General features: G+C 32.4%; 1 protein-coding gene across 3 annotated transcripts in view; it reads left to right on the plus strand.

Moving 5' to 3' along the window:
• The window catches only part of LOC124368893 (synaptic vesicle glycoprotein 2B-like), a 49,291-nt gene that overhangs the window by 21,814 nt on the left and 6,869 nt on the right, over nt 1–20,608 (plus strand). For all 3 annotated transcript variants that reach the window (XM_046826395.1, XM_046826393.1, XM_046826394.1), the window contains exons 3-4: nt 2,248–2,409; nt 11,722–11,884. In XM_046826395.1, the coding sequence (XP_046682351.1) occupies nt 2,248–2,409; nt 11,722–11,884 (325 nt within the window). The remainder of the gene's footprint in view (nt 1–2,247; nt 2,410–11,721; nt 11,885–20,608) is intronic.

Genomic DNA, 20,608 nt, shown 5'->3' on the forward strand with positions numbered 1-20,608 from the left:
CACTGAAATCTGGGCGAAATCTTTCACCCTGTATAGCTCGCTAACTAAGCGTTTCTGGACCTATGTGTATATGAACTTTTTTCATTATTTTCACCGTAAGAACAAGTCCTGACAGTTTCTCTCCGTTTCTTCATGGGACACCCTGTATAAGAACTGTGTATTATATTGTGTCTGTATTGGTAAATAATTTAATTAAAATGATGAAGTATTAAATAATATACAGTAATATTGCGGAAATAGTGGTGAAATGTAATAACTTATAGCCAATTCAAACTAAAATTTGTACTAAGATAATAATACACATGGGTAAGTTACAATACCTTACCCAGATAAGTTCTCTACCAATAAAAGTCTCTCAACCAATAGAAAGTTTCAAAATGGTTACTATCCACATTGTACAAAATAACAACATAATGCAATTTTATGAACATGCATTCTATAAAACATAAAGTTTAAATCAGTGTCTCGACAAATGACTAGTTAAAAGCATTGAAATCCTGTTATCCTTTCAAATCTTCCATCGACCATAGTCAAAAATCTATTTGAAACAAACAATTTATATGCTTTTTTAATCTTTTTATGTTTCAAGATTATTACATAATACTTAGGAATTATATTACCAGATTAATGTATTATATTGACAATTTTTATAATGACAGCTATAGTACAATTTTTAAAACTACGGCAAAAGGTCAAATGTTTCTTCTGGCTTAGTTGTAAGAAAAGTACATTTCACATGTGCTGTTATCTTGAATTATTATAAAAAATGAATTTTCTTTAACTTCTAACACTTTTGAATGGTCGCTTTTATAGAAAAAATAATAAGAATAACAGCTTTGAATTGCTTAAAAAGGTTATCTCAATCCTAATTAATGTTTTAAAATATTAGACCGAAATATTGCATGATTACGAATGGCCACCATCCAGAAACTTTCTATTGGTTGAAACTAGTCAAAGAAGAATATTATATAACTTCAGTTTGAATTGGCCATAAATTATGCCAATCATGTGTTCACTATTATTTCCGTAATGATATTATATATTATTCAATGGTTTGTACCGCCGTTATTTGAAAAATTTTATGACAGAATAAAACACGTTACAAACATTGTGAATGACCTGAGAATTCTAAAAGTCTTGTTTGTGTTTTTTATGATGGAAAAAACTGAAATATAAAATTCATTCGGAAGTATACAAACTATATATTTAATGCTAGGTTCAGTGCTATAACACTGTCTTTTATAGAATGTTGTTTATTATAATTATAAATATTCTTTAATGGGGTGACCAGACTGTTAAGGTCACTAGGAATTTTAAGTTGATAAATGTTAGATTTTCCAGGATATATTTAATAGGAGATTAATACTATCAAAGAGTTGTGTCCACCAAGGGATTAGATTTGTTGACCAGTAAAAGTAGGACTTCAGTCACTAGAATGGTAAATTATTTAGGAAATGAAGTTGATCAGTATGTTGAGCTCAGCAAACGTTTTAAGTTTACCTGTGAGTTACGATGATCGGGGAGTTAATTCATTATAAACGTTACATTAACTAAGGAGTTTCATGGAACAAGGAAGTGTCGGTATCAGCACATATATACAAACTATATATTTAATGCTAGGTTCAGTGCTATAATACTGTCTTTTATAGAATGTTGTATATTATAATTATAAATATTCTTTAATGGGGTGACCAGACTGTAAGTGGGGTGTCTATGGTAACGCTGATTTGATAGAAGGTGTTCCTAACCAATGATGATTATGCACAGTTTCCCGTGTAAAGATTGAAGACTGATTGTAACATTGAGTGACCATGGGTCTCTTTCCCCATTTAAACAATTCTCAGTAGAGACTGTTTTAAAATCGGCCTCCCTCAGCCACGAAGCCAAATTCTCGCGAGATTTGATCGTAATCTTCAGATGAGACGCCGCAATACTCTTCATAGTATGAAGTTACATACATGTACTGTACTGCTAACAGCCACATCATGTGGTTCTTACGTTGATAATAGTTATTTCTATAATTATTAATATTTATGATGGTTTTTTTATACAAAATAATAAACTTAGATCAATCTAATCTGAAACTATACACTTACTTCTTTCAACATGCAAAGTAATGATGTTCCAGAACGTCAGGGTTTGCCAAGGGTTAAATCACTGTTTTTACCTATTGTAGTAGGTGAGTAAATAATATCAATCGTATAAACTGTTAGAAGTTGTTGATAATAATTAATGGTATGTTTGCAGGATTCGGCAAGTTTAGTGTCTTTGCCATATTCCTGTCGGCATTGACCATCGGGAGTGCTTTCACTAGTTCTATAGATGCCTCCTTCCTGCTTCCAGCAGCTCAGTGTGACCTCAATCTATCCTCTGATGACAAGGGTCTACTGGGATCTGCTTTCTTTCTAGGTGAGTGTTATCTATCAATGTTTCTAGAGCAATTTCATCTTTACTTGTCAATTAATTAAACCACATATAATGTAGCTATAGTGGGAAGGTTTGAATTAATATGAATGTTGAGTTTAGCTCCAGTTCACCTTCCTCTTGGTGCAGTTTCTGAAATCTGACACTGTCATGGACATGTGTAGGAAACTTGGTTGCTCCGCCGTGCATAGAGATTGTGTCTAAAACGGTGTAGTTCACTCAGTTGTGCACCTGATGTGACAATGAGAATACCTCTTCACCTAGGTTACATTATATTTTGTAGCCTAGGTATCTCTGATGTTGAAACAATGCAAAGAGTTCATTTTGAGCTGAGTTCGTTCTCAAGACATCATCAACTTTTTTTATGTCTTCAGATGAACATGATTCCAAATTCCAGGAGTCAAGTCTGTGACAGTGTCAGATTTCAGATGCTGCACTAAGAGGAAGGTTAACTAGAGATAAACTCAACATTCACATTAATGCCTAATTTTAAGAACAAACACTCCTATAAATGACAATTTTTTTTGTCATTACAAAATTGTCATTTATTGGATTGTTTGTTCATAAATTAGGCATTTAGTTTCCAATAAGAAGAAGCTGGTAAAATGTATTCACATTAATATAAACAAATAAAATTTCTTTTATACAATAACTTCATATTTGACATACAGGAATAACACCTTTATAAAGTGCAAAATTCTACAAATCATTATGTCTTTGCACATTAAAAAGTAAAACTCCAATCTAATACCACTGGGTTTTTATCCTTGTCATTCACTTTGTGCTCCTGTATGGGTGTGTGATATGAGAAGGCAAAAACAGAAGATGTTGACATCACAGAGAAAGGCTTTTCTTTGGATAGGGAGAATTTGCCAAACTTATTTGAACAAACCAGTTACATGAGGTTTTTTTTATTCAATTTGCTAATGAAGTGGCTTCTTTCCGAATCATACTTTCTAAGGAAATGGGTTTAAGAGATCAGATCTGGAGCCTAAATTTACACAACGGAGTACTAGCAGAAAAGATGGTGGCAAGAAGACTTTGGATAACCACTGATGGAAGACCAGAGATTGTGAGAGAAGCAGGAGATGGGGAGGTAAACTTGTACTTTGCCCAATTCTGGCTATGGTAAGATTAGAACTTATCTGTTTGATTTTATATTGGTATTACATATCCCAAAAGGAGATTTTTTAATTCTCAACCATTCAAGAGTTAAAGTGGAAGGGTGGACTTTTGACACACCTAGTATAAATAAAAATAAAAAAGGGAAATATTTAGTAAAATGGAAATAAACATTTTCAAATCTAAATTAAAGGATATTAAGTAATACTATATAAAAAAAGCGAAATTTTGTTCCTCAAACTTCCATCCATTATCATACCCTCTCAGTTGCACTTTCTTCGCCAGAATAGCTAAAAACAAGTTTAAAAGTAGAGCTTATGGTGGGTTTTTTAGCTGTTAAGGCTGAAAATTATTTTCCTGCGAGTTAAAGCAATAAATGCTACCGCTAGTAATGGCTAAAAGGAATAGCAGTAAAGTATCGAAATATTATCACCAATGTATTAGCTAAATGTGATTTGTGATAACTAAATATTATTCTTGAATATATCCCTCCATATGACTGGTTAGTACTTTTTATACATTCAAATCAATAGGTAAGTTTATCAACTATTTAATTTCAAAAATGCCTATTACTGCTGACTAAAAGGCCATGCATTATGTTTTATGTTATAATATTGTAAATTATTTTGGTTTTTAATTTAAAACTGTTTTTAAATCCCATATCGGTGTGCTTGTTAATGGTTAGTGGTTTTCAAACAAACATTATTTATTATGTAATTAAATGGATTTGGTATGAATATAAGTAATTAAACTCTGTGTTTATCTTTGATTGTTGTATTTATTTGTACCACTACATTAAATTGTATAAAAACAATTTTTTTGTTTATATCATAATATTTAGTTTTAAAATCAAATTAATATGGTTTTTACATTAGAATAAATCATCAATCATGAATGAGACATTTATACGTTTGGTACACATTCACATGTGAAATAGGTTCCTCCACATTCATGACAGAACATCTTGAACCTTTACTTAGAGACAACTGTATTCATACCATTTTCTTTTTCTTCCTCTCAAGCAAATTCTCTCAACTTAGTTCAAAGTTTGTTTTGAATTGAAAATGTATTAAAATTACTAGGTGTCATTGTTTAAGGCCTTAAGTTCTTTAGCTTGAGTTACATGTAAAAAATGTAATATTAGTCTCTAAAATGTAAAGAAACTAATATTTGTTTGTTTTGGTACCCTTGTAAGTATTATAATTTTAAATGTGCAATCTTCGTGTAATCCGTGAGAGTTACAAATTTGTAGTATTCTGATTTGCATAAATAACTATTGCTAAAATGGTATATCAGTTTACAACTGTTATCATAATTGTAAGTTATATAATAAGTGTTAAAGATGCTATAGTTTAAGCATAATTAATATAATTACCAATTATAAAAAAAAAATTAAAAGTATTAAGTGGATGTTTCCTTTTTAAGTTGTAGCATTGGTTGAAGGTGCAGGTAACTTCTTTAGCTTTAATGGACAAACATATGTACTAATGTGAATTGCAAGTGACTGTAATGTGTTGTTTGTAGACATGTGTATGTATACGTGAAAACAACACCATAAGAGTACCATCTAGAGACTACCAGATAGGCTGCCTGCATTCACCTCATGTTCTCTACAATGAGACAGGGAAACCAAAGAAACTTTTCTGAAAAATACTAAAGGTGATGTAACTTAAATTTTTCATTTTTCTGTTATCACCCAGTGCCCCAGACTGAATTTGGATAGACCTAAACAGGATAAAATCAGGTTTAACCTGATTATCATGTGATTTTTAGCCAGGTACTATGTGGCTTAGATTATGGCTTTTGTCATGGCCCTGATCAGATTTATATCTCTTTACTTTAACAAGATGAATTTATATATATATATATATATATATATATATATATATATATATATATATATATATATATATATATATATATATATATATATATGTATATATATGTGTATTATGAAAGAATGAATGAAAATCTGTATTAATCACAAAACAATATACATGACATAATATACATAAGTAGTGGTGTTAAAACTAATAAAGTCTGCATCCCGAGGTTATTAACCTGTGTGGTACGATACACATGAAACTAAAAATTAAAAAAAGAAACTCTTGGGGCTGAGAGGCAGTCACACAAATTACTTTACAAAGGAGAGATAGTTTAAATGTAAATTAAACCTAATATCTATGTTTCTGAAACTTAATAACTAACTCTTTTGACACTGCTATTTAAACCCTGCTAAGATCTTATATTCTACATTAATAAATGAACAAATAATTAAACTAGACAGTCAAAAAATACACTACGGTTTCCGTGGAAAAGAAGATGATTTTTTAACGTTTTCAAAAATACAATTTCCTTCTGTATAAATCTTATATTATTAGGCAAAAAGTTATAAAATGTTGGTGCGAGATAAGTCAAGAATTTCTCATACAGTGTAAGCTTAGGTCTAGGCACATGAGCCTTCAGCCTATTTCTCAGACCCATTGTAGTATTCAGAACACCACTACTCTGTCTGATACATATATTATAATAAACTTTCAAAACTTTATAAATATGCACATTTTATAAAGGCAGTATATTTAGCTTTCTTAAAATGGGCACAGCATGATCATTTTTGGCTGTTATTTATAATTCCCACAAATTGTTTTTGATGGGTTATAATTAATTTCAGGCTGACATTATACGTTCCACCCCATAAAGTTAAAGCATATTCCATTTTATAATTAATAAAGACGAAATATAACTTTCTTATTACATCGGCATGAGGTCACTTGCTATAGAAGATAAAAAGTTATTAAATATGTTTACTACTATTTTTGGTCCCAACTCGACAACACTGTTTTCATTCATTGATTTTGTTCACTCCCGGATTTGCCGATAATCTTTTATACATTGCCATTGGCGCCTAGGATCATTTTTGTTTTTTTCAAAATAATATTTGTAATAATTTTTTTGGCTTATGTTATTTCACAACTCAGAATATTTTTACTTTGTTTATATAGATCCAACGGGAAATTGTTAGATGGTTTTTGAGACATCTTTTGTACAACAAATTTACACTTTTATTTATTAATTTTGAATGACAAGTCTTACTTAAACACTGTTTTACCTCTAAATTTTATTTCATTCAATACAATTACTTTAAAACAAAATACATGCATACTAAAAATATTTAGATTCTGAATTGTTTGGTAAAATCCTCATTAAGTATTTCAATCTATGTAACTCTAAATTGACAAAAATATGGCAGGAAATTAAATGTCTTAAGTCTTATGTATAATATATTTTTGTGTATATGTTTATTTATTTTCTTTTGATACAATGTACATATAATTTTAAAATCAATATGATAACCTTATAAGAAATTGTTGTATTTTTCTAAGGACGATCGTAATACACTAAAACCCCCCTATTTTGTAAAAAAAAGCAAAAACATTGTGACCTATATATCGACGCCTCCGAATAAGAACATCGTATCTCAAAATCTGCAATTTTTCAGGAGAGCAGTTTGAAAGTTATAGAAAATCCCTGAGCCCAGACTATTCTCTCTAAAGTAATGAATTTTGTATTGATAAATACACTTATGCTGACACACATTTTAGTATTATTGTGCATCAAGAATTTTTATTATTTAGATTGTTTACTGAGTTACGATTTTTTATACTCACAGTTTTCCAAATAAGAACATCGTATCTTGAGTTAAGATGTTCTTATATGGAAGAAATTTCATCTTCACTGTTTTGACTCAGGTAATACAATGAGTAAAAGTTATTGTTTTAGAAAGGAACAGTTAATTTTATTTATTAAAGAAACATTTTCATTATTAAAACTATATAAAGCTACATTATTTTACTATTAAGAAACAAATTATAATTTATATTACATACAAAATGCAAAATACAGTAGTTTTTATGCTTTAAAACAGCTCAAATTACTACTTCAAACAATATTTAAACCTTATAGAAAGATCAAATTGTTTTAAATTGGAATACAACAAATTCTGAATACACAATATTTAGTATTCATAAATACAACTCTATTCACAATCAATTTCTACACTTGTGGTAGTCTTGCTAAGTTTTAGTTTTCTAAAAAAATGTTGGTACATTTCTGGAATTTGCATACCATTGCACAAAAATAAAAGATCTTTATATTTTGAAGTTGCTATTGCTAACTTAGACTTGTAAGCAGGTCCTAAAACTAAGTCTTCAATATTTCTTCTGCTTCCAGTGTGCTTATGGTACAGATCAAGTACAAACCATGTCTCCTCAGTATGGTTATATTTTAAAGTCAGTGTTGTAGGGTTATCCTTTTTCATATGAACTTCCTTTATACAGTTCCACTTAATTTTTTCTCCATTTATATCAATCTGCCAGTTCCTGTTATCAAATGTTACCAGATATTTACATTTTACAATGTCTTTTTACATACCTCTTTAACAATATATTTTTCTCCACTTGACTTAGCCATCCGTATGAGCATGACCCATTGTTCAGGAACATAAATGGTTTGGTTCTTGCTCCTCCTCTCAATTAGTGCATGCATAGAATCACCTTCATTCTGTGTGTGCCCTTTTTCTAAAAAGCGATGAGTGATCGTTACACTCAGTTTTTCCGCCATAGATGAATACATACTACATGAAACGATTTATGTTTTGGCCAGGGCAGTTATCGGAGTAAAAAATAAATTCCTTGACACCATCTTTTACTCTAGACAAGATAAAATCCATAACGAAGCTAGCAAATTCATTGGAACCTTTTTTTCCCTATTTCTTCATGCCAGAAGTAGCTGTATCCTTTGTTATTACCAATATCAAAAATTTTGAAATTGTAACAAGCGTACTTTTTCTTGTAATAAAATATACTTACATCGGATTGAGGGATGTTCAAGGTCTTCTGCAAGTCGAAGACAGCTACACTTACTGACTTGTCACTTTGTGCTCTTTTCTTATCTCTATCTTTCATTTCTCTTACAGCATTTTTGTTTTTCAAGTGGAGTTTTATTTCTTTAGCAACTGATTCTTTTTTTTCCTGAATCACATAATTCAAAAGCATTACATAACTCACACTGGTCTTTTTTGGGAACAAAAAAGCCCAGATTGAATTCTGAATTAAATATATCAGTATATTGCCTGATTGTTGCACTTTCTCCACCTTGGTCTTTTATCCATTCCTGGTATAGCTGATACATTTTTGAGATGCTTAATCCTTGCTCAAGATACTGTCGCTTACTTTCCTTTCTTATATAGTGGGATTCGACACTTTTAAAAGATTTAATGTGATTTCTTACACTTTGTTTAATAGAATGGCTTATAATCCGCTTACCACGCTCAGTGTGTTTCCCCCTTTTATCTGGGGTTACTGTAACTTCATCTGATCTTTCCAGTTTATTGAACGCTGTCCTAACCCACATATCAGTTATGCCTAATGTATCTAAGTACATTTTTTTTGCATACTTGAATAGAGGTGTTTTGAACTGAAATAGTATATTTAATTGAATAATTTCTTCTCGAATCTCTATTTTCTTTGGTGGTTGCAGTTTTTTTGTCTGTCTTGGTAGCTGTTTTTACTATGAAATCCCACTGCCTCGTATGATTGCCTAATTTCCAAAAGTTTTCAAAGATAACAAGGCGTTGTTCTTGGTTTACCCTGGTTTGGCATTTCAATCGGCATTTTTCAATGCCACCAACACCCATTGTTTTAGCCGAAAAATTTTTTTGGTAGTAGGGCTAACATATTCCAAGCCAAGGTTTTTCAATCTTTTGGCTTTCACTCTTTGCCAATTTTCAACAGAAACACTCCTTTTTTTGCCAGGACAAGTTTTTAGCACACATACACTTTGCTTCCTTTTTTTATTAGTATTGGTACAATCGACTTCTGGTAAATCAGTTATATTTGTGTTCTGATTTTCTTTCCTACCACTGGAGGAGGAATCTTGAGTGTTGCTTTGATAAGCCTGTGGCAGGGGATTGTTTGATTGGCCTGTTAGAATAGTAGCTTTTTTGCTACTTGGAGCAAATAATTGTCTACTGGCTTTTCTTTTATTACTTCTTTTAATGCTGCTAAACTCATTCTCTGATTCATCACTTTCTTCACCAAACGGCTCACAATCTGAATCATCCCAAAATTCCTCTTCATAGTCATTTATATCTTTTATAAAATTTTCAACAATTTCTGCAGTTGCAGCCTGCTCTGGATTTAGAGGCGATGAGCGGAGATTATTATCTATCTCGAGGCAAGTTAAGTTGTCTTGGTTAGTCTGATAGGTACTGCCAGGTTCATCTTCAAAGAGTTCATCCACACATAAAAACAAATCTTTGTCAATTGAGCACTGATCTTGTTGAGAATCTGAAACAAAATAAAAACTACAGTGACTAATAAAGCCCACAACTAATAAAAGCATGTTAATTTATTCTGTCCCACATGCTTCAAAATCATATTATGTGAGTACTCAACAGTGACTCCTCCTGGAGATTGAAAATCGGCTTTGTGACTAGACTAGAAAAATTTTATATATCCTGTTAAACTTAACAAATTTACTTTTCCCCATATAATTAGGTATGCCTATAGTATTTTGTAGTAGAACTAGGCTGCACAAAGAATATGCTCATTTATGTGAGAAGCAAAAGATACTCAAATATTAAGTACTCCGCAAAACAGTATCAGCAATTAATAAAATTGTTTTATATTAATATATTTTGTTTGATGATAACATAAATAAGCCATTATTTGAACGATATTTCTAGTAGGAAAAACTGATTAGTGGTTTTGTAGGCATTAACTAGTTATGGATCTTAAAAGAAAACGTAATATAAAAGGATGTGTTATATAGCATTTAAGACTTTGCCCATTTATGGTGATATTCATATTACTATTCCTCATCAACTATTGAGGAGGCTAGTTAAAAATGTCTCTAGGCTATATACATAGCCAAGCCTACTAAAGGTTAGGTTGTGTGTAGTAGTAGGTTGCACTTGCAGCAGATGTGTCATCAGCTCTATTTGTTAAATTTTCCTCGCCAATACTCAACATTAAATATTATAATTGGATCCCTAATTGGCATGTATGTCAATAAAATAGACATCTAAAGAAATTTAAAACATGCCAAGTCAACTATTTTATAGTTTGGAATTGATTACAGTGAATACATGAAATAATAAACTTACCTTTTATTGAAGATGTAGAAGGCTTTGTTATCATGTCTACCATTAGTCGACCTCTTGAAGTCATTTTAAAATGTTATACTACTTCTGATTACATTGAATTATCCAAAAGGAAAAATATAACCTATAAGAAGAAAGCTGAAACACCAATACACAATAAGCAGCTGACTACTACACCAAGATGCTAATATTACTATTTTCTGACATTGAACAGCTGATTTAAATAATCAGTGAGGCAACTCATGAGTTCCAAAATAACTTTTATAAGAAGAGCTCATTTTATAGAACAACAAGAACATTATGTTTTTAAACTAATGCCTTGAAATGTTATAAACATAACATCACATTGTTTTGAAATGTTGTAAATTTACCATGAACTACAAAACATCCCAATAAAATCATCGTATCTCAAGATACGATGTTATTATTGGGAAACATAGAATTGTTAGAAAAGATACGATGTTTTATTTTTATTGATTAATTTAAAAACAAAAAGCAGTTTTAACACAGAATTTATACATAAAATAGAAGATTTTCTTCTCCATTGTTTATAGTAAAAATATAAAAAAACATAAAATTTGAGTTACGATGTTCTTATTCGGAGGCGTCGATATATTTATTTTTAACTATAGTATTTATTTTAATCATTTATTTAATCCAGATTATAAATAAGCAAATTAAAATGAACATTCAATTGTATGAAAAAGTTTCTACTAACTCGATCATATTGAAGGACAATGGCCTATTCTATTTTTTAAATGATACCATCTGGTTACACACTACAGCTTTGTGAATCATAATTCTATTAATTTACATTATTTTGGCTCTTCAGATGTGTGGGCCAGTCAGGACCATGTGGTGTTAGTGTTAAATAGCATATAAGAGCCTAGGATAATTTTTATTTAATTTTTTTATGGATGTGAATAGATTTATAAATGTAAATCTTTCATGTAAAAAATTAAAAATGTGTTATTCATCGTATAAACAGTGTTAACATCATTCTTATATTCCAGGAGCGATCTCCGTTTCACATCTGACTGGATTTCTCGCAGACACTTTGGGCAGAAAATATGTTTTAGTAAGAGGGCTTTGGGGGAATTTCATTGTCTACATTCTTGGATCGGTGGCTCCAAACTTTTGGACTCTGTTCATCCTAAAACTCCTCTCGGGAATGTTGTAAGTTAATATTTCAAAATCAATTTTATGGCAGATGCTGTCAATTAGAACCTTAGTACCTTTAGGGAAGTTTTATATAATTTCTCAATAAGATTGGTAAAGATACGTCAGAATTGTTCATAGTAATAAATGTAGTGACACTGTATATAAAGTTGTGAGTAAAGTGTTTTTTGTTGTCCCTTGCATTTCATTATCAATTGAAAAATATCAGTATGTAGTTGTTAAGATTGTTACAAAGTTATAACACTATAACTTTATATTGTGAGTTCCACATAATATCAAACATAATTATTTATATGTTACATTTAGACAGAAAAAATTACATGTATCATAAAGTAAAGCAAATTTAGGATAAATTGTTTTTTCCTAATTCAAGATTTCAGGAATGATAGAGTATATACATGTTACAACAAATCTTATTTTTTCTGTGTTCAATTGCTGCACGAGATGTGCTATAAATGCAAGATTGCTTTTTAACACAGGTTCATATTATAATGCATGTTAATATTTACACATATATAATTATAATATTAGCTAGTATTAATATTATAATATATACCTATACATTTTTAGATGTTTTTACAATACAAGGTCTGTCAAGTAAATATGCGAACTGAGGCCATAAAAACTTTATTTTGCAATATTTAGTCTACATTAATTTTTCCTCTTCAAAATACTCTCCATTTGTTGCTGTGCACTTATTACACCTTGTTTTCCACCGTTTAAAGCACTCTTGGAAGTTCTCAGCAGTTAGGCTTTTTAGTATTTTAGCTGTTTCTTGTTTTATTGTGTCAAAATTTTCCTAGTAATGTCCCCTCATCACATTTTTGCATTTTGAGAATAGAGAAAAGTCGCAGGGGGTAAAATCTGGTGAATAAAGAGCATGATCAAGGATGGTGATTGAACTTTTTGCCAGAAACTGTAGAACAATCAGTGTCGAATGTCCAGGTGCATTGTCTTGGTGAAGGATCCATTCATCGCCTTGAGTCAAATGTGGTCGCACATGACGCACACGATTTCTTGAACACTTGAGAACTGTGAGGTAGAACTCAGCATTTACTGTTTATCCTTCAGGAAGATATTCATGATGATCAACACCTTAGATATAAAAAAAGCAGAAGAGTAACTTTGATTTCAATCGATGCCCTTGACTCAGTTCTTCAAGGGAAGTTTCCATCGGATATGAAGCTCTCTAAGGTCATTCCGGTTTTCAAGAAAGGCAGTAGGTCTTTGCCTCAACAGTATCGTCCCATATCAATTTTACCAACCATCAGCAAAGTCTTCGAACGTCTCATTCATGCTAGACTAACAGACTTTCTAATCAGAAATTCCATTCTGAGTGACACTCAATTTGGATTTGTTCCTTCTAAATCCACCACCGATGCTATTGCCCAATTTTCCAAATATGTATTTACTCATCTTAACAATCAGAATCACGTAGCTGGTGTTTTTTGCGACCTCACGAGAGCGTTCGATACAGTTAACCATCTGAAACTCCTTAATAAGCTTGAACTCTACGGCATCAGAGGTTGTCCCCTGTTGTGGTTCAGGTCCTACCTTTCAAATCATTACCAGAGTGTTCAGGTTACCAACTCCTTTGGTACGGCACAGTCAGATTTCGTTGAGGTCTCCATGGGTGTTCTTCAAGGTTCTATCTTGGGACCTCTTCTCTTTGCCTTGTATGTAAACGACTTAAGCTCTTGTCTCCCTGAAGCTCGCGTCACTCAATATGCTGATGACACCATGGTCATTGTTCGGGCAGACTCTTCAATAGCGTTAAATCTTCAATTAAACACTACAATGAATGAACTCTTGGTTCATTCGCTACAATTTATTCCTCAATGTTGACAAAACATCCATGCTTCACTTTCGATCTCAGACAGTTTCTAAGGGTTTTGTTGCTTTAGACGAGGTTGACATCATTGACGTTGATTCAGTATGTTTCTTGGGCGTTCATCTGGATGCTGGTTTTTCTTGGCGTCAGCATGTAGAGGCTCTTTGCTCTAAGATGATGGTTACTTTTCCTCTGTGCTGTCATATGGCATAATGTCATGGGGAACTGCTTCATCTTCCCTGTTACAAAGAGTATTCAAATTGCAAAAGAGGACTATTCGTTTAGTGTTTGGGTTGAGGGGCCTGGAGAGCTGTAGGGAAGTGTTTCACCAAGAACGTATACTAACCCTCCCCTCCATTTTTATTTATTCCGTTTCAATTTACACTTTTAAACACATTACCGATTTGCCTACCCACAATCATATATATCCCGTACCAGAAATAAAAATAGTTTAACAGTACCCCACCATAGTAGTAATATGTTCCTCAGATCAATAGAATATTTAGGACCTACAAGTTATAATAGATTGCCAGATTATTTAAAATCCAGCACTTCACTTGCATATTTCAAAAACAAGCTAAAAGACTTTCTTGCAAAAAACTGTTTTTACTCACTCTCTGAATTTTTGTGCCCCACCCAACCTTACAAGTAAAAATATCAGTAGTACTGTTTTTCAATATATTTCTTAATTTGTAGTTTTACCAGATGTAACAATAACTTTAACAAGAATATTTTTAGTATTTAGTTATTTATACATATTGACCATTCTCGATACATGTTAATGTCAATGAGAAATAAATTATTTTGATTTGATTTGAATAACTGGGATTGCATTTTCTGCAGTTACATCACATATAATCAATTTCATTAGAATGGTTATTGAATGAAAAATACACATTTTGTGTAAACAATTTTCACTTAACACATTCGTGGTGGTCAAAATTATCGTACTTTTTAAAATGAATATGCAATTTTGAACAAAAATGGAAAATGCCAGTCATTTTTTTTATAAACGAATTGTGAGTTCAAGAATATTTTATTGTTTTCGTACATATGCAATGCATTGACAAAGTCTAAGAAGCTATTATACTAAGACAGTATAAATAATATAGCATAGGCCTAACTATAAATAAAAACTATGGTAACTACAAAGATTAAAGGGAAAAAAAAACAGATAAAATATTAATACTTAGTTATAGTAAAAGTCAGAGTCCTAAAATTGTAAGCAAACCATACTAAATGCTACCATTTCCTCATGGGAGTAGAAAGCCCTTTATGTGAGCCACATAAACATAATATGCTGATAGGCCTACAAGTGTCACTAAAATTCTCATTAAAGATGGTACTTAATGCTTTCTTTTGTCAAAGGAAAACCTCCTTAGCATTACTAGAACTCCCCCAGAGAAGAGTTCCACACTGGAGGTGAGAATGTAAAATAGTGAAATAGACCTATATATCTAAAAGAGAGTTAGTGTCCGTGAATATATTTCCGTCTAAAATGTAGCCATATTACAGAGGTAATGAAAACCATTGTTGCATGACCCAACGGTGGAATGCAATGCGCATTTCTAATAGCCTGCTTGACCTGCCATTTGTTGGCCTTTTTCTGCCACAAGAACACTTCTTTCATACTATTGGTATTTGCCAAATAAACATAGTTCAGACGAGAATGAAAAAGGCTATGATAAACAGCCTTCTCAAAAGAAAAGTAACTCTTGCTAAAACTTTCCTATGATATTCAATGTGGTCATTCCAACATAATTTACTATCTAGTACATACAATATAAGTGTAAGTGTAATGCTGATTTGTTATATACAATCATGATATAACACATGTTAATATTAACACTTATAATGGTAAAACTAATCATCAGATGCTTATATACACTCAAAGCAAATATGCTCTATATCATACAAAGGTTATGGACTGATCATCCAGCAATTAAATTGAGCACATGGATGTTGCTGACTTTACTGTACTGAATGAAATAACCTTCCCTCAAAAAAAAGAAATAATTTTGATAGATGAGTTTAATACTTTTCACTCACAATGTGAGCCATCTGTATTTCAGTTAATGTACTATGAAAGTAAAATCATGTGATTTTTCTCATATTTAACCCTTTGACTGACGTATACCCCACCATTATTTCGTACAGCAGAAATTATTAATTGGATATACATATTTCAGGGTTGGAAATATAGTTAATAGCTTAGTAAATGGTTCTGACATCTGATTCAACTCATACTCGTACTTTAGAAGAATCTAGCAATTATATTATGTTTTGTATTTTGCTTGTCCACTTATGTTGACTTTCAACTATTTGATTTCAGTATTAATTGTTAAAGAACTAGGCTTTTATCTCTTCACTCGCCATCATTATTTCTTCTTGATATTTCCCAATTGTTTTACACTATTTTCAGTTTTTAGATATAACTCTGGAGGGATTGACCTTATCCACACATAATGTGCCAAAAAGATTAGAAGTTTGTTCAGCTAGAAATGTTTTATCAGTGACACACTGTTGTAGAAGTTATCAATATACACCATGAACTTTATCTAATTTCTCTGATAACAATGACACAATAACTTTATCAGTGAACCCAAATTTTAGTAAAGTTGCCTGAGCACTTGTTTGAATGCAAAAATATGTGCTAAGACTATTTAATTCTGTAAAAAGATACAGCTTTATTCCAGATTGTGTTTATATTGTTTTGATTTAACTTATGGATGTAGAGACAACCATTAACAGTACCAAGAGTACTATACGATTCAGAAGTCATTGCTTTGTCTGTTTAATGAATGTCTGTACTGTGTAACTCTGAATTTAGAAGCAGAATCACAGCATCTATCAGTTTCTCTCATACAGGTTATAGTATTTGAATAATGACTATAATTATTATTCATTTTAAAAAGTCACAAAACAAACAATATGGGATAGAAGTTCTTGAATCCCTAAGACTGGGTTAGATCATTTATGGCTCCAATCCAAGTGATAATGGTGAAACGTGATAAGACATGATTCCCTGCAATAAACGTAAAGTGGCATCTGCAACATCTGCTATTTCACAATGTCAAATTCCAATTGACATCTATAGCGGTAAACATGTAAAGAGAAATATACATCTCAAATCATATATAAGAACAGAATCAAAATCAAACTTAAAACCAAGACTCCAAAATTTGATTTAAATCAGAATTGAAAATCTCTTAATAATAAATTACTTTACAGTTAATAATGAAATATGTGAACTGCATGTGATACAGTCTAGTTCACAACTAATTTCCCCAAAAGACTTTAAAATTATATAAATTAAAACTTTCAATTACTCTAAAATGTACAAACTAGACTCAGCAAAATAATAATAAACTAAAAATCCTATTTGGAAGCAAAACGCCTCATTTTTAATATGTCTGTCTCTGGATAATTCCTGATAGACATATTTGGATCATTTTGAATTTGGATGCAACACCTTATTTATGAACAAGTATATAATTAATTGAACAATAACACAACTTTTAAAATAAAAATTGCTTGTACACCTTACATTGTAATTCCAGGCTGTGTAGCTAGTAAGATTCAAGCTAGTTAATTATTTGTAAATTTACCTTCTAACATTCCTTAATATTGTGATTTTACAACTCATTTCATCAACACCATGACATCAGGTATCCACACGTAAGCGTTTCGTTGTAGGTAGAAATAAAAAACACATAATAAACAATGCAACACAAATTGAGAATACATATATCGATAAAATTTGAATCACTATGACACTGTGGACTACTGGAGGAAGGGACTTGTCGAGACGGACTTTGTTCAATGACCCATCATTTCCAGTGGATTGCCGTGTCAAACAATGAATTAGCTTGAGTGTTTATCTTATCATTCAGTACGTTTTCAGAGTCACTTTTTACTGGCTTGTATTTATCAAAATGTTCAAGCGTGGACATTAAACTTTTCTCGCTTTTATGTATTATTTATAGGTTTGTATGTGTATTACAGTAGTTTTGTCCTCATTGTTTGAGACGTTCAACATAATTTTACAATTGTTCTTTAAACAACATTATTCTTTGGAATATATTTCTTAAAACAGGTTTTGAATGATCTGTCCGTCTGTAGTACTTTGGACAATCACTGCACTGTATTTGCAAACCATAGATACACTGTGGCTTATAGGGCTGTAAATAAAATTAGTGACTTCATTAATCTCCTTAAAAAACCTTTAAAAACTCTCCCATAAAAAAAGTTTTTATAACATTATTTATTTTAGTGTTGTGTTATACACTATGTGTGTTTTTATTTTAACTTACAAATAAACGCTAATGCGTTTATACCTTATGATGTCAAGGTCCACCAGTGGAGCTTGTAGGGAGCTGGTGGTCCCTATGGGTCCTTATCCCAGAATCTGTCAGACAGAAGTCACAACCATTATGGAGTGTGCTCGTGAGAATTTTCGTCTGCGATACAGGAGTAAGATGGTTATCATATTCACAGATAACCAGACAGCATTGAAGGTGTTGGACTGTTGTGTGTTCAACTCCAAACTGTCTGGGATTGCTATTGAGTCGTTTCTTACCTTGCCAGAATCAATAATATGACTGTTGGTTCCTGGCCATGAGGATATCTCTGGGAATGAAAGAGCTGATGTCCTGGCTAACTAGAGCTAAGCGTCCTATATGATGGACCTCAACTGTTCTGTGGCATTTCTCTGTGTGAATCCTTTCGGGCTGTCTCAGAATGGGTTCACACTGAACATGAGAGAAGGTAGAGGCTGCATCCGGGTCTGAAAATGAGCAGAATTTTTCTATAGTCGCCTTTTCCTAGGGTGGCGTCTGACCTTCTCTCACTAAATAGATTGGTGTCTTCTCGGGTTATGGGACATGGCCACCTGAGGAAACATCTTCACAGAGTTGGTATTCATTGGGAGGATCCACTCTGTAGAATGTATGATAAGCAGGTGGAAACTCAATTCAATTCATAATCTCTTTATTTATTATTGCAGAAATGCTCAACAACTGCTCTTTGACTGCCCTGCAATAGCAAAGGAGCGGTACGCTATCTTTGGTAGTTTGGACAAGGGTGGAGAATTTCTCTAGGTGAACCTGATCGGTTGTTCTCTGTAGTTTATAAAACTGCTGAAACCATACACTGGTTGGCTTCATGGTGTGCTTCCGGAGTGCGCAAAAGGCCCTGAGGCATAAGTGTATGACAATAGGCTGCTCCATAGAAGAAGAATATGTCACAATGTTGACGAAACACGTTGTAACATCACAATATTGAGGAACGTAAATTTACAATTCATTAATATTATGAACATTCCAGCAGTTAGAATTAACTTTAAGCTAATTCACAGACAGTAATTTTTCTATGCTCAATCACTTAAGCACAGACTTTATCAATAACTTCTTCATTTTGACTTGTTGCTGGTCTTCTAGAACAAGGTTCATTATCCACTGAACTGCGGCCAACTTTAAACCTGTTGCACCAATCCTTTATGTGTGAACATTTAAAACGTCTTCTCCAAAGGTCAGTTGAATTTTTTGAAAGATTTCAACTTGGGATCACCAAGATTTTTACAAAATCTGGTGAAATATCAGTGTTCTACACTGGCCTATCAGACCACATTGCTCAGCTCTGTACTATTATTACTCTAAATAAAAAACTACCTCCACCCATTTTATCTAAAAGACACTTCTCACAGGAAAACATGGATTATTTTAAATACCTACTTCATTTAGAGACATGGGAAAATGTTTACAACACCCCTTCTGCAGAAGAATCGTATAACTATTTTCATGAAATCCTCATTCAAATTCTCAATCTAACATGCCCTCATAAAAAATCCCAACTGAAAAGGAATGCAATATTTAAAGCAACCAATGAAGAATCGGAAATATTAAGAAAGTCCTTCCTCAGAGCTCTGGAAATGGAAAGGACAACTGGCTACGATGACTATAAGAAACTGCTGACAGAAAAAAAGAATATGACCTCTACTTAAAAAAGCTAAGAAAACAGTCAACTTCAGACTTCATTGACAACGTAAACAACAAACAAAGGGCTATCTGGCAGGCTATTAACTACGAAAGATGCAAAAATAGTAGAAGGGACGAATCACTAAAACTTGTAATCAATGAAGAACAAATCAAGAATCCAAATGAAATAGCTGAGTACTTCAACCAGTATTTTACAAAAATAGCTGACATCACTCTCTGCAATGCTGGCCAAGCCGTAAATTATCAGTTACCAACATGCAAAGACTATGGTGAAATACCTGACTTCATCCTTCATCTCACCACACCAGAAGAAGTTTCCCATACACTCTCATCTCTGAAATCAAAACCATCAGCAGGTATCGATGAACTCACCTCCACACTACTGAAACACTGCAAGGATGAAATAGTGAGTCCTTTATGTCACATAATCAACCTTTCATTTTCACAGGGCATTTTTCCAACAAAACTTAAACTTGCAAAAGCATTCCCTGTTCCCAAAAATGCAGCGTAACATCAGTGGAAAACTATAGACCAATATCAATTCTCCCAACAATATCTAAAGTAGTGGAAAAGATCTTACTAAACCAACTGATAACACATCTGACGACTTGACCCAGCAACATGGCTTCCTCCGTGGTAAATCCACAACTACAGCTATAGTTCAACTCTCAGAATTCATCATCGACCAACTTGAAGAGGGTACAACCGTGACTGCCATGCTGCTGGACTTCAGTAAGGCTTTTGACTGCCTAAACCACTCTCTACTTCTCCAAAAAGTAGGGAACATGGGTATTAGAGGAGCATCACAAAACTGGCTTGTCAGCTACCTGAAAGACCGTCAGCAACTAGTCGAACTGAACTATACAAACAATAATACATCCCATAAAGCAAGAT

Source organism: Homalodisca vitripennis, chromosome X (assembly GCF_021130785.1).
Source record: "Homalodisca vitripennis isolate AUS2020 chromosome X, UT_GWSS_2.1, whole genome shotgun sequence".
Classification (NCBI taxonomy): domain Eukaryota; kingdom Metazoa; phylum Arthropoda; class Insecta; order Hemiptera; family Cicadellidae; genus Homalodisca; species Homalodisca vitripennis.